This window comes from Falco rusticolus, chromosome 8 (assembly GCF_015220075.1).
Source record: "Falco rusticolus isolate bFalRus1 chromosome 8, bFalRus1.pri, whole genome shotgun sequence".
Taxonomy (NCBI): domain Eukaryota; kingdom Metazoa; phylum Chordata; class Aves; order Falconiformes; family Falconidae; genus Falco; species Falco rusticolus.
In genome coordinates, this window is record NC_051194.1 from 21898419 (window position 1) to 21913462 (window position 15044).

Sequence of the window (15044 nt, forward strand, 5' to 3'; positions counted from 1 at the left end):
AATGTATTTTGGTGCTTTATAGTCAGAGATAGGAGCATGAAAGTAGGCTAAACTGTTTATATTCCTGGTCAGCTTTCATTGTCTTCTTTTTTCTGTAAATGGTTCCTGAAGTGAAGATTATTTTTACAAAGTTACTCAAGATGCAGCTAAATGGAAATCTTTGTTTAAATTGTGATTAAGTTTTATTAACCAAAGGCATGCAGTAACTTTAACCCCTAAATGCCATTTATGCATTTTTGATAAAACACAGATTTGGGTTTTTGTCTTTTAATTTTTGGATTTTTTGGCAGGGAGTTCCCACTTCCACCTTTTTTTTTTTTTTTTAAACTAACTGACATACTGGGGGTTTTTTATTACAAACTTTGTTTCAGGCACAGTGATGTTTCAGTACCCTTTATCTTTCCTCTTCCATTGTCCTTAGCTAGCAAATACAAACCTTGTGATACATTTCTGTAAGTATTGGGACGATTATTACTCATAAATGCTTGGTGGGGCTCAACAGTGTCTGGTATGGTGCCTTTAATTTCAAAGTAAACATAACAAACTGCAGTTGCGGGCAGTGATGAGAATGGGCTGATTTTCTTTACAGGACCCTTCCAGGACCCCAGCGACCGCTGCTGTTGCAAGCGCTGACTGTCAGTGCAGTTTCGTGGCTCCTCACCTTGCTGTTTTAGTGGGTCTTACCTAAACACCGCAGTTCCTTTTTACAGCTTTGTAATGAACTTGATCTGCACTGCACGTCATTTTTTAACCACCGGGAAGGACGCAGGAAGGCTGCCCTGGCCCTGTTCACTGCTCCCTTACCTTGGTCACAAGCTCTGGCACTGAGACGGCTTAATGCCATGCTCCCACCAGGCACAGTCCTGCAGGCAGGCAGGGGCTGCTTCACCTGCTGCCCCTGCTGCCAGTCCAAGCCAACCGAAACTGCTGGAGTGGCAACATCTTCAGTGCACCAGTGCAGCCTTCTCTGGAGAGAGCTGCGTCTGTGTGTGCCTTGTGTTGCCACCCTGCGCCTGCTGCCCTGCCTCTGCTCGCTGGGGGAGCATCACTCACAGCTGCAAGAGCTTCTCATGCTCTGCTGCTTTATATGCTGATGCAGCTGTAGCTGATAAATTTGCAGTGCTTTCTAAAAACAGCTTGTAATAGGTAGTTCGCCCCAGTACAGTATAATTTAAAAAGTTGAACCAAATTTTGATCTTACTGCTGCATAAAGTTTTACTAAATACTTTTAACTATGCAATTTGAAACAAGTATGTATGAGCTCATGGTGCAGCTTTCAGAGACTGTTTAATTTTTCTGTCTCTCAGTTTTCCTGTTTGGAAAAGCCGATTCCCTTACATCCCTCTTAAATTGAAATAGCTAAACATCTGTACAGTGTAGCAGTGCCTGAGCATCTGTAACACAAGCTTTTGATGATGGTTTCTTTGTAGATGGCTACTCCTATGAAAAGGAAGCAATGGAAAACTGGATCAGCAATCAAAGACGATCTAGTCCCATGACAAATCTTCCTCTCCACTCTCCTATGCTTACACCAAACAGGACACTAAAAATGGCTATCAGTCGCTGGCTGGAGACTCAGCAGAAATACAATTAAACCACCTAGTTTTGAAGTTGTTTGTTAGAATTAACTGAAATGAAATTGTATATAGCAAAAGGAAATAATTATCTGAGAGAAATGGAAAGAAAAAAATGTTTTTCTGTTCTAATCTGTGGCTGTCATTTAAATGTTTGTTAGAAAGAAAATCTTCTCTATTAGCAGCTCCCAGAAAAACTTTTAAGTTACTGGTAATTTTATTTTGCAGTGTTTCTATTTAAGAAATGGAAGTATTCAGATTCAGTTTCTCAAATAAAATTTTCTTAGAATTTTCACTACATTTATGAGTTTTGAGCCTTGATTTTGCAAAGGTAGTCTTTCAGAAGGTAAGAAATAGCACTGTATAATCCGTATTTTTTCTAATTTAAAAACCAAAAATGTGTTCCCTATTACTGAACAGATAGTTGGCAAAGTTGGGAGAGAGTTTCTCCTGCAACCATCAGTGACTGCATCTCATCCCACAGGTATATTAATAATCTTTATTTTGTATGGGAAAAATACAGTAGCTGTGCAAAAATAGAACTACAGGACAAGACTAATATAGGACTTGTACAAAATACGAAAGAAACAGTAAACAATAAATAAGCTAAAGCATAATGATGCAAACAAGAATTTGTAAAAATGGGTACGGTTGTTTACAATGTACATAAAACACTGTATACAAAGAAGACATGGAAAGTGACTATGTAAAGGTGACAACTTCAACGTAATTGCACTCATAGGCATGTCACTGCATCTGTTTGTTCTGCCAGTATAAAACCTTTTCTCCAAAAAAACTTTAACAACTTCATCCTGTCATGCAGCTGCACATACACTTTTCCTCAGACTGCCATCTTTGCTCCATCAATTTCTTGGGTTTCCCATAAAAACACTAAACATTTCATTGCTGTACCTATATCACAAATAAAACAATAAATCATTTTGCTTTAAGATAGCACCCAAAGGTGATTAGATAAACTATATAAAGTGCGATTATTGTTAATATGCTGTAATATTGTGTTCCTCAGTGCAATAACCAATCTGGTCAAAGCCTTTCAATACACATGCAGATGTCACTGTTTATTTTACTTGATTTCTTCTAGTTACTAAAAATAGTTATATTTACATGTCAGGACATGGCCATTTATAGTTTACTCATACACAAATTATTTATGCTTCCTAAATGTACATCATGCAACCCAAATTAGATCCCACTAGAAAAGTGATAAAATATGATCTTTGAGTTAAAAAAACTGCATACATATACAGATCTGAGTATTACGCAGTAGATACCTTTCTTAACACTGTTTTGAGAAGCACTTAAGCATTATAGAGGCACAATTATCATGTAAGTAGTGAGATATAACTGAAAGCCAAGATTAAAGCCCTATGTAAAAGCTAATGGGAATTAATGGGAAGGATTTCTCTGCTCGAGGTCCTCGTTTGGTGCACTGGTGATCCTAATTGACTCTTTCTACATAAATCTACTACTCCAGTTACTGTAACTGTCCTGTAATGTTAGGAACAGTTTAAAGTGGTTGTAGCCCAGTAAGTACAGGCCAACCCTGACTGCTTACTCCAACTCACAAGTGACCAGCCGATCAGTATTTTGTATAGAAGTAACCTACGATGTTATGAGCCAAGTTTCACAACCCTGTAACTATACAAAATAGTATTTATACATTTGATTCAATGAATGATCGCTTTGGTTTTGTAGATGTGACGTGGCTGAGGTGGCCCTCCTTACTGATGTGAGACTGCTGTTTTGATACAGCATCTGGATATAAATGGGAAGCCTGTTTAGGTGACCTGTTGTCTTGACAGTGGGCAGATATTTGGCACTTAAGCTCCTCGTGCTCTTTAGCCTGCATACCATTCTGGCTGCTGTCTCCTGGGGCAGCACTGGTAGAGGCAACTTTAGTTTGGTAGTGTTTGACTGAGAGCTGCTCAAAACTTGAGGGCTGGATGCCCCCCAAAGCAACATTTGTTGATAATCCATCCGGTGCCTGAGAGTGCCAAGTGCGACTGGATTGAGTGCTCTGCTGCTGGAACCTGGCAGTCTTATCCATGATGCCCATAAATGGGGTATTGCGGGGTCTGTAGTCGGCCCCAGCCCCCTGCACCTGATTAACGTTGCTCTCCTTGAGTCGAACATCGGGGCCGAGCCCCTTAATACTATCTGAAAAACTACTGGCTGAAGCTAAGCTGCTGGTCGAGCTGACAAGAATCATGCTGCTGGCTGGAGAACTAGAAGAGACACCACCAGTTGAAGGAGTTTGCTGCCTGGCTTCACTGAAATGCATTTGACTAGGGGCTGCTGACCTGTCAGCGGTTTTAGACTTATTTGCAAAAGAGTGCGAAGAGAGATTCTCATTGTGCTGTGAATGGGAACACTGGCTGGACGTGAACTTCTCACTGTACAGTTCAGAACCTGTGGAAGCGCCTCCAGGTGACAGTGTGCTCGTCCCATCCAGGTGCTGAATTTTAGAGTGCCGGACTGGCAAGGGACTTTGGGGAAGATGCTGAAAAGATGGTTGGGTCTTTGCATTACATTGGCCGCTTCCCGGTTTTGATCCAGGCTGGGTGGAGCTCAGGTGCTGATTAGTTTTTACAATCTGTGCCTGCTTTGTTGGCTGCATGATCAAGCCTGGCTCCCTCAGGTATTTATTGCCAGTTCTGCTTTGAGGGGACACAGATCTAGCTTTCTGCTGAACACCTTCCTGAAGGGTCCTGCTGTATGATGAAGCAGCTGAGGGACACTGCAGCCTTTGTGGAGGGGAAATGGATTCATCAGCATGCAGCAGTTCATCCTTCCTGTCCTGAAGGTTAAAATTGTCATTCGCACCTTGTATAATGCCCTCCTCCTCATTATCAGAGTTGTTTATTTGCTGTGGTAGGTGTGGAGACTGATGCTTCTGTTGCTGCGTTCTCTGAAGCTGTCTGCATTCCTCTTCTACTCGAGCCAGGAGACGTTTTATTTCTTGATTGCCGGGACACAGCTGCGTGGCTTCACGTAAGTCAGCAAGGGCAGCAAGTAGTTTTCTGTTTAGGAAGAAAAAAAAGTATATGTTAGATGAACCTTGGGGAAAGCTGAGTCTCAGCATTGCGTACTACTAATCCACCTCCACCACTTTCAAAGAAATACTCTGTCATCTCCTGCTGCAGGAGGTGACAATATAAGAATTGGATCTTTTCCAACCCAGGAAATTCTTTCCTACAGGGCAAGCGCAGACCCAGCCCTAAATCCTTTCCCTCGTATCGTAACAGCATTTTCAGGAAGGCAGCAGAACTCTGCTGGTAACGCTAGGAACTGGTGCTTTGTCTCATAAGCTCTTCACTGTTACCTTCAGAGCAGGTAACTTGCTGACAAGTGCTTCATGGCCATTTACTCTTCTGCTCAGAAAAAATACCGTGAATTGAAATGGCACTTCTCCCGATGCTTCAACTATACCACTCTAGTTTGATTATTTTTCCAGCTTGAAGAGATGGTTCCTCCTCTCTCCCCTTGGTTTTTATCCTGTACTGCTAATGATTCAACATTTCCTGTCCTATGAAAGCACCCAGTAATAAATAATAAACAAACATGGTAATAAATAACACAGTGCTGGGGTTTGCTGGCACCCTGGTGACAACAGTCTACTGAGTCACACGGAGTAGCAATCCCATTCACTCCTACACTTAACATAATCCTCCTTCATATCAATTGGTTACTTTCTCGATTGCCTAATAATTACCTAAATGAGTATTCAGTATTGCTTTCTGGGTTTGGTTGGCTTTAACCAATACAGAGACCTAATACAGATGGGAAGTGCACAAGGAAAATTACTTTTTCTTTGCAAATTCCAAATACAACTAGAGGAAAAAGTTATTGGAAGTGTTAGAAGTTAAAAAGATCTGTGCAGATGCACAGAATCCTGCAGTACCTGCTGTTCCTCTTGGCTCTTGCTCTAGCATAATAGGCTTCATAAGACTTGGGTTTCAGGTCCAGCGCCTTGGTAGCAAACTCTTCAGCCATACCAAAGTCCTAACAGTTTAAACAGATGTACTCATTATACATTGACAATAAAGAAAGCTGCATGCTCTTTATTCCTGGTAATCCTTTGAAAGTGCAGATTGCTTTGTGGTATAGAAAGTCAACTTTTATCAGTTAGCAAGACCAGGTATTTTCTGACAGACTGAGATCAGATGTCATCTTGCCAACCGTGTCTCACATCTCTGAGGGAAACTGACTCCAAGGCAGCGTAAAAACAATGTTAATACCGGTAAGATATGTTTCTCTTCAACCCAAAGATGTAAATATGCTAGAAGAGACTGGGTGTTTCACAGGATAAATGACCACCTCAAATAGCAAGGCTTTAGAATGTGTTCTGGACAAAGGCCTGTTAAAGACCTAGGAATTTAGAGGAAAACATGAAAAATCAGGAAACGGGTTGGACTAGTCCAGAGCTTTCTTTGATAAGGTACGTGAAATTTTTATAGAAGAATTCCACTAAACATAATGCATTTTGTCTTTATTTAACAAGAACACAGAGTAAGAGTTTCGTAAATTGTTGGTTAAACCAAAGACTGGAACTAACAAAGCCAGAATGAAATGAAGGCAAAGACTGTTAGGGGAAGATGAAGGCAGAAGCAAGTCTTAATTTTTATAACAGCTATGCACAGCACAGGGTGTTCATGATAATGAATTGTATCAGCATGATGAGGAGGTTGGAAAGTACTGACGCTGAAATAAAAAAAAAAACCATCGTGCAAGTGCAGAGTAATGTGGTGAACTTGAGCCTTAGATGTAAGGTGACACACTTCAGGATTAGCAAACTGCAAATGAGAGTTTATCAGTGGGATATGATAAGAAATGTGCACACACACTCTCTCTATTTGGTCACAGCCACTTTCTGCTGTTTGATGCAACTGAAAAAGGCAGTCTCATCTAGACAGGCATCAGGAGAGGCAGTTCTAGCACAGAAAGGAAAGAATGAGTAGTGCTGTGCAAAGCAGCGGCTTTGTGAAGTGTCTCTGTGAAGTCCTGGACGCCTATGTTTAGAAACTGTTCAAACTGGAGCTGCTGCCAAGAACAACTTGGATGACTAAGGAACTAAGAAGTTACTGTTTGAAAAGAAGGAACAGTGTAAGGTATATTCAAAAAATTCAGAAGTTTTTGCTGTGATGGTCATTCAGGTTTTCACTAGTGTCCTGCTTTCAGCTGGGATGGAATTAATTATCCTCTGAGGAACTAGCATGGTGCTGTGTTTTGGCTTTGATGTGAGACTTTTCAGTTCCTCAGGCCTTGCTAGTGAGAAGGCTGGAGGGGCACAAGGAATTGGGAGGGGGCACAGCCAGGGCAGCTGACCCGAACTAGCCAAAGAGGCGTTCCATCCTGTGGGACGCCGTGCCTGGTACCTACACCTCAGGGGTTGGCCGGAGGGGCAGGTCATTGCTTGGGGGCTGGCTGGGCATCGGTCGCCAGATGGTGAGCACTTGCCTTGTGCACCACGTGGCCTTTCTTCCTTTCCCTCTGGATTATATTCTCTCCCTTCCCCTTTTCATTATAACTGTTATTGTCATTGTTGTTATTATTGTTCTTTCATTTTTATTCTACTTCAATTATTAAATTGTTCTTATCTCAACCCTCGAGTTTTACGTTCCAACTCTCCTCCCCATCCCTCAGGGTGAGGGGGGAGTGGCTGCCTGGTACTTAATGACCAGCCGGAGTTAAACCGTGACAACCAGGCATCTGATGCACGGGTGAAGGAACCAAGAAACAACCAGCACATGCAATACAGCCACAGTAGTTGGTTATGCTGTATAATAAACAAAGGGTAGTGGTGCCATTTTCCATTCAGTCCTTTAAAAGTACCAAAAACATCCAGCAGTTCATCATTCCAAAAGAACTGGATTACATAACAACAACTGTAATGGATCCCCCACAGCAACATGTCCTCATCTTATGAACTGTCCCGATTTGTTGCCACAACAAAATCCCAAACCGGAGTAACAGTGAAAAGGATTCTAAAATAGCAAAAATCAATGTCTAAGTACAAACTCCGTAATGCAGTAGAACAGAAGTCCAAGATTCCCAGTGTCAGAGAGGCAACAGATTAACAGCAAGAGCTTACATTCGTTTTTCGTCGACATCGTGATAAATTCAGGTATAATGAAACTTTCAGCTCATTGAATGCTTTCATTTCTTCTCCAAATCCTTCCCTGGGAAACTTCCTCAAAGCATACTGATAGCGCTGTGCTGCTTCCTTCATCTTGCCTTTCTGCAAATTCAGGGAACAAGAGGCTTTTCACAAACTCTTAATATTGCAATACTGTTGCAAAAAAGCACGTTTATATTTCACATCTACCAACAGGTGCTCTTCAAGTGGAAAACAGAGCCAGATTTTTTTTTTTTTAATTAAACATACACCGTATGAGTTAGGCTTACACACAGACGCAACGGGTGAACTTGCATGTTAACTAGAGTTCGTGTGTTTCTAAACTCATAGCTTTAATGGTATTTCATCAGGATAGTATCTGCGTTAATACTATACTTTGTACCAGAAATGCCCATGTATGTACAACTCTATTTTAAAACACGGCAATCAAATATCTAGTGATGTAGTTGATTAATACTAGGGCCTAGATGCTTTAGTAGAACATATCCTGTATCAGGGATGGCGCAGAACAAGCTCTGGCAACGTAAGGGGCTGGATGGAAAGAGGAAGAAGTTCAGCATGTACACCACCGCACACACACCTGCAGCCCGGCCGCTGCCTCAGCTGTCACTACCTGCGTGACTGAGTCTATGAATCTGAAGCAGTCAAAGGTCACTCTCCTAGTGCTTAACAGAGGTTGGATAGGAGAGCGAACCTGTCCCTTGGGACCGCCCGAGTGACCTGCCCTTGGCACTGGAAATATTCAGACTCTCCATAATAAACTGAAGATTTCAGACAGTTTTCCTACAAACACCGAAATCCTCCTAGTATGGTAAGAAAGGCAAATCTTGCAGTTGACAGATGAAGAAATTTTTTTCTTTATGGATATTTTAACAAGTTAATTTCTTTTCATAAACATTGGGTGTTTTTTATTTAATTCATCTTAATACTCAAAGTGATCAAAATTTACTGTTAGCAAGGAAAATATTTAAGGTTTATCTTATTTTATTCAGCTGGAGAGCTGCAAAGTACTTACTGCATATTGTGAGCATGCTCAAATATGTGCTACTCTGCAAAACAACTGTTCATTTAAAACACTCAAAAGTATATTGGAAAAAGCTTAATGAACTGACATATCATAGCTCTAACAAGTCCATTCAAATTACTATAATAAAATTAAGCACTCTAAAAATAGATATCAGCAGGGAATTTAACCCCTTGTAGCAAATTGTGACACATATTAGTTCCAAGTCCTGCTGTATTACTCCGTGGTCTCAAAGTCCAGGCAAGGTTCACCTGCAACTTGAGAAGAAACTGAAGAAAATGAACTGGTGCTGGCGACACGGTGGCACCTTCTTCCTGAGCCATAAATGAGTGGCATTCAATGCACTGCTAGAGAAGTGGGACATAAAAGAGGCTTCCCAGGAATGACAGGACTGCCTTTGTAGTGTAAAATCCATCACCCTTTACGCTGAAAGATGTCCCATGCTTAAAGGTACCTGCTTGGATATAAAGCTCCAAACCCATTTCAGGATCAATGAACTTACAAATACATCCAGATAATTTGTAAGACTGCTATACGGGGTTGGAAGCAGCTAAGCAGGTCCAACCCTCATTCATGATGGCGAAGTCTCAAGGGTGTCTCTTCTTTACTGTGCAAAGCTATTTGATACAGAACAAGTATCTGCCACCTTATCTCCCATATTTGAAGGCTTTTATTAAAAACCCCTACAAATTACAAGTCTTCTAGCTAGAACAGACCTTAAATGCTGCGCCGGTGAAATAACACAGGTGTTTATACCAGTTTACAAAAATAATTCCAGTCCCTCTTCTGAGCAACGTATCACCACTAGGTAAAAAGACACTATCAAAAAAGCTGTCACCTTCCTCACTACACATTTAAATAGCATACAAAAGAACATTATCCCTGAGGAAAATGATATGCCTAAATGTCACTTAATTCCACAAGGCACCTTCAAATGAGCACCTTACATTCCGAGTTGCTCTTACGAAGCAACTGACTGCTACAAATGCTCCCAGAGCACCTTGCTCAACAGAAAGAAAAAGTACTTCTCTATCTTTAAATTTTCATTTATTTTACACAGGATTTTTCAATGATTCTTTCCCAGGGTTCTCAAGATTTCTTGGTCTCATTCTCAACATGAGAGGATGTGCAAGTACACACCTCGCTTGAACAGAAAATGAGCTGTAAAGAGGTAATAATCTATCTTCAGGCAGAATTCCAATGTTCTGCTACCAGAAAAAAAAAAAAAATCTACCTACTTTGTACAGCATATTTCCTTCTTCCATCAGTTTCTGTAGCAGAATAAGAAGGATATCTGGTTTTGAGGTGGCCATTGCCCATGCTGCATTTCCTGCAAGTTAAAATTTAAGGATCTGTGACAAAAGGGAAGAAAGTGTGTTTCTGATATCTATTAACACTAGAAAGGCTAGTCCTATTTCAGTAGATATTCCACCTGCATGGAATTATAATTATTAGCAGCAGTGTGTGCACATGTATTTAAAATACGTATATACCCATACCTGTGCCCTGCTGCCCCCACATAGATAGCATCCAGATATTAAAAAGTCCAGTTCGTTTCACCCCTGGTCAAAAACCACTATAGGACAGTATGAAAGTCCTGGTAAAATTCAGGCCCAAGCAAGGATCTATATTTGATCATACTTAGTAACTAAATAATAATAAATGATGATTTATAGTTAACAGTAATTATCATGTACACACCTGCACCATCTACTTGCCTACTGATAATAGAGCATTTGGACATATATTTTTTGCCCACCCTTTGCAAAACCATGATTCTACAATTTATTAGAAGAACATTATTAAAACTTAAAACTTCTTAATCTAGATCATTGATAGTGTCAGAATTAAGCATCACTAATAGCATAATAATAATTTTATTGTTTAAGTATATCTTGATAGAGTAACTGCATAAAGAATGACTCCTCCAGACCTCCTCATCAACATACACTGGAGAAAGGAAAAGAATAAAATTACTTGCTTTTCCTCACTTCTGAAGTGAGTCTTGAGAGTCTGCCTTTAAAAGAAAAATTGATTTCTCTTGAGCAGGCATCTGCAAACATACAACCTGCAAAAACCTAGAGTGCATTTCAAGATTCACTTATTTAATCTATTTTACAGAAATTACAGTAATTCTAGCAAAGTAAATATTCAGTTGTTTCTCCCGAGTATAGGATAGTTTTACTCACCTAGTTTAGCTCCTTTTCTGAGTAGCATAACCACTACTGCCGTATTACGACATCCTATAGCTCTGTCCAGTGGCCGCATGCCGCTGTGGTCGACATGCTCAATCATCGCTCCTTTTTCTACCAAATACTGCACCTGTGAAAAGACACAAGATAAGCCTCATAACATTCTTTCTGGCAGAAGAGGCAGAACAGTGAAATTTTTAAGCTACTGCCTAATCTTCCTTGAAGTATACTGAATATACACTCCAGTGTATGCTAAAGCCGCTTTAAATCCATTGAACTGCATCCACTGAAGACAACACAGTGTGGAAACACCATCAAACTGCACCTAAGGGCTGCAGCGCCCTTTGTATTCAAATATACAAACACCCCCCCCAAATTCCTGGAAGTACCTGTGTCAAAAAGCACTAAGCCCAACATGTTATGCTTGTTCCCTCCGCTGTTCACGTCCTGCCTGCCCGTACACAGACACAGCAACTCAAGCGTAGGGGCAGCGGGCCTTGGGGAGCGCCCAGCCGCAGCGCATGCCCCGCACCTTCAGCTTCAGCTGTGCCGTACGGCAGCAGTGCCAGCACGAAGCGCGGTGCCAGCACATGCTCCCAGTATGGTGCACAACGCCACAGACACACAGTGAACAGAAAACACACGGACTCCTAAGTGCGTAAGGTCAGATTTTACAATGTTCTCATAAACAGTGAAAATACAACTTACGGTTCTTGTTCTATACAAAGAAAACCACATTTTTTAAAATGTTATTCGTTTCTTAACCATTTGTTACAGCAGTCTAACACTGTAGTTTGTCATAAATGCAGCGAATGTAAAATGCAGCAAGTACAAATAAGAAAGTTTAAGAAAGCAAAATAAGCCTGCCAGACACCGCCAGCTTCCACCAAGCATTCGTCAAGCATCCAGAAAATGGAGTAATTCTAGTAATTGTCCATCAGCAACACTAATCAGAAGCGCAATATCTAGGAAATGACAGCAATGGCAGGTTTGATGTAAACAACAGTTCTTTCACATAACCACTGCTTGCCCAAATACATCTGTAAATACTGTTGTATTAACAATAGGGAGATATTAACATCCCTTCCCACTAACAGGCCCCCAAGACTCAAAGCTGCTGGCCTGCTGACTGATCCCCAAATTCCCATTATTCCACCTCTGTTGCTCCGGCACAAGGGTCAGGCTGTTCAGCCATCTGAACCGTGGATGTGGCCAGTCTGCCAGGTGAACCGGCAGCCTGTACAACTCGGATGCAATAACCTACAGAAAGTATGTACAGGAGCCTGGGCATCCCCTCGCTCCCCAGCAGGAAAGTCCCTCTTCAGGTACCCGGTGTTACTACGAACACTCGCAGCAGCAGGAATAGCTCCGTGATGCGACTTCTGAAACCTGCTAAAGCCAGTACAGGATCTAAGGGCTTATTTACAATTTCAATTTAATTCTGACTAAGGCCGAATGGGACTTACAGTGCTATAGCAAGTTATGCTGCATGGCTGTATTTTCATTCAAGAACTGCTGTTTTATGCAAACTCTAGAAATAAAGACACTAGCAAGTTTGGGAGGCTGCATATGCTGTTCTTTCTAGCTTCCTGATAACTCCTGGATCTGTTTATAGTGCATGCAGACTTGAGCATGCCCTTCCATGCAGTCTGTGGAAAATGCATTCCTATCTGGCCAGGCTTCTGAATTGTGCTTAATTACTGAGTTTTGAAGCATGAGAACAAAGATATACAACCACTTCAAAAACCTGTGATTTTAAAGAGAGATGATTCTAAATCACAGACATATTATTGTATACTTTTGATCTCAGTGACAGGCACGGTCCATTTCAGATTCAGAAAAACTTCACTTAAAATGCCTTAGATTCTTGTACTGTTTTCCTTATTACAGGGGGAGAAGGCAGTATGTGAGAAAGGAGCAGAACCGAAAAAGGAGCTTCACTTGTATTTCTGAAATGACCTGTGGAACAAACTGAGAAAAACTGAATTTACACCTCAGGTCTCGTATTTTCCACATACATAGACTGGAGAGTAACACCGAGATGGGCTCGGTGCCACCTTCACAAGATGAAAAGCTTAAGGATTTCTCACAGTTCTCTCCCTGTCATGCAAAGCATGTAAGATAACTATCAAAGACAAATAATGGTGCCTTATGATGAGGAAGAAAAATCTTTCTGCATTTCATCTATTCTAGCAATATTATTCTCCTTCCTGCATCTCTCACTTGGTGTCTCTGTTCCACTAAGACACCCAACTGACAAGGACCATGTCAGATTACCTTGACAGGTCTGCAGAAAAAAGATATTTTCCTTTCATGTGCCACAGGGGTTTTGGGGGTTTTTTTCCTCCCCAATTCCAGTTCATCCAACACAGAAATTGTAAACGCTACTTTTTCTTGAGATTTACAACACTCATGATGAAGTACAACAGCATGCTGTAAAATGTAACAGCATAATGCTGGACTTCTATCACAACCACCTTGGTACTAAAACCTTACCTAGAAAATGCTTTTCCAAGTAAACACATTCCAAGTAAAAGCTGCGGTCAAGATGCTAGCAGCGTAAGAGAATTTTCAAAGGCTGCTTCCTCAAACTTTTCTATTTTGTTTGGCAGTATTTTTTCTAATCTTTGTTTTGCATTATGAGAATTCAATACATGCGTAGCATTTCTACTTGTTGGTTCTACTTACAATATCAGCATCTCCATAAAAAGCTGCCAGGTCTAGGGGTGTTCGTCCATTTTTGTCTGTCTGATCAGTTGTTGCACCTTTCTCAACTAAATAATGAACCACTTCCCTGTGGCCTTTTAGACATGCCCAGCTCAAAGCTGTCAATCCTTCTTTGTCCAGAGATGAAATGGTTGCACCTGTAAAGCGAAAGTTAACTTTGTTAGGAAGATGTCCTGTTTAATGAACAAAACTACATAACTCACACAGGTGCAGTCTCTGGTACAGCTAGGTGCAACCTTGAACCACTGTTTATTTTCTACCTTCAGAAAGCAGAAATTCCACAGTGCTCAAATGTCCTTCACAAGAAGCCACCATAAGTGGAGTTCGCCCTTGCTTGTCACTTAAATTCACGTCAGACCCATGCTCCACTAGAAGTTTAGCAATCTGAAATAGAAAATAGCAATTTAAAAGTAAATTGGTAGATTTAAACCTTAGCCAGAACAGCTTGAACTTTTAAAGAAGAGGACTAAGGAGTTACTTATAGCAATCATTGAGAAATCCTGTGCAGCTCAAGCTAACTGTTTGCAGCTCAGGGCCTTCTCCTGACAGCAGTGGCCAGCATGAGGAAGGCTCCTGACCCTAAGGTCTGCTCTCCATTAATGCAGCAGCAGCATGGAGAATCTGAAATCGCCTCTGTTCTTGGTCTAGGAAACAAAGCATTTTAAAGCCCACGTGCTACTTTTCAGGTATATTATGACTAAGGCTGTCATGCAGCTGATGTACTTTCAAATCCTTTGTATCACTTTTAATAACTTAAGAAGTGAGCTTCTGAACACATCCCTTTGAAGGTGACGCAAATGTGTATTAGAAAATTTACACTAATTTATTATAGGACTAGAGATGGCAGGAATCAAGGACCGCTTCCCAGAGGAATCCATTTTATTCGTGAAGATGTGTCAGACCTGCCAGTGCCCCTGCCGTACTGCACAGAAAAGTGGAGGAATCCCCCTCCTATTAGCTCTCGTCACAACGGCTCCGTGTTCAACAAGTAACTTGCAGACTTCCAGTTTTCCTCTTCCTGCTGCAGCTGTTAGGGCTAAAAGAAAGCATTTTCATCAACATCATCTCTCAGCTGGTTTATCACATCTTTTCGCATATGCACATTATGTGAGAGTTACCAAATCCCCAGTGTTTTCAACTCAGCTGCTCCACAACTATTTCGTAACTATTCTCAGACTCAAATGGATTAGACAGAATCAGGTTAAGTCAATAAGCCAGAGACTTTCTCTGGTAAATAAAGAGATGATTCTCCAAGATAACAACTGTACCACGTGCACAGTTTGTAGGTTAAAAGGAATCATAATGAAAATTTTGGATAAACACACTAGCCTGTTCTAGTTCCATTTTCATTTCACCTCTTTCCATCAGGC

General features: G+C 41.1%; 2 protein-coding genes across 12 annotated transcripts in view; one reads left to right on the forward strand and one right to left on the reverse strand.

Moving 5' to 3' along the window:
* The window catches only part of WDSUB1 (WD repeat, sterile alpha motif and U-box domain containing 1), a 32007-nt gene extending 30133 nt beyond the window's left edge, over positions 1-1874 (forward strand). For 6 of the 8 annotated variants that reach the window (XM_037398301.1, XM_037398303.1, XM_037398299.1 and 3 more), the window contains one exon: positions 1431-1874. In XM_037398301.1, coding sequence (XP_037254198.1) covers positions 1431-1594 — 164 coding nt within the window. In that variant the 3' untranslated portion in view covers positions 1595-1874. The remainder of the gene's footprint in view (positions 1-1430) is intronic. The other 2 variants (XR_005105851.1, XR_005105852.1) reach the window with 2 other exon arrangements.
* Positions 1875-2047: 173 nt separating this feature from the next.
* TANC1 (tetratricopeptide repeat, ankyrin repeat and coiled-coil containing 1) overlaps positions 2048-15044 on the reverse strand; it is a 95470-nt gene continuing 82473 nt past the window's right edge. For all 4 annotated transcript variants that reach the window (XM_037398296.1, XM_037398297.1, XM_037398295.1 and 1 more), the window contains 8 exons: positions 14577-14710; positions 13935-14058; positions 13636-13811; positions 10945-11077; positions 9994-10085; positions 7687-7833; positions 5497-5597; positions 2048-4615 (listed from right to left, as the gene is read on the reverse strand). In XM_037398296.1, the coding sequence (XP_037254193.1) occupies positions 3250-4615; positions 5497-5597; positions 7687-7833; positions 9994-10085; positions 10945-11077; positions 13636-13811; positions 13935-14058; positions 14577-14710 (2273 nt within the window). In that variant the 3' untranslated portion in view covers positions 2048-3249. The remainder of the gene's footprint in view (positions 4616-5496; positions 5598-7686; positions 7834-9993; positions 10086-10944; positions 11078-13635; positions 13812-13934; positions 14059-14576; positions 14711-15044) is intronic.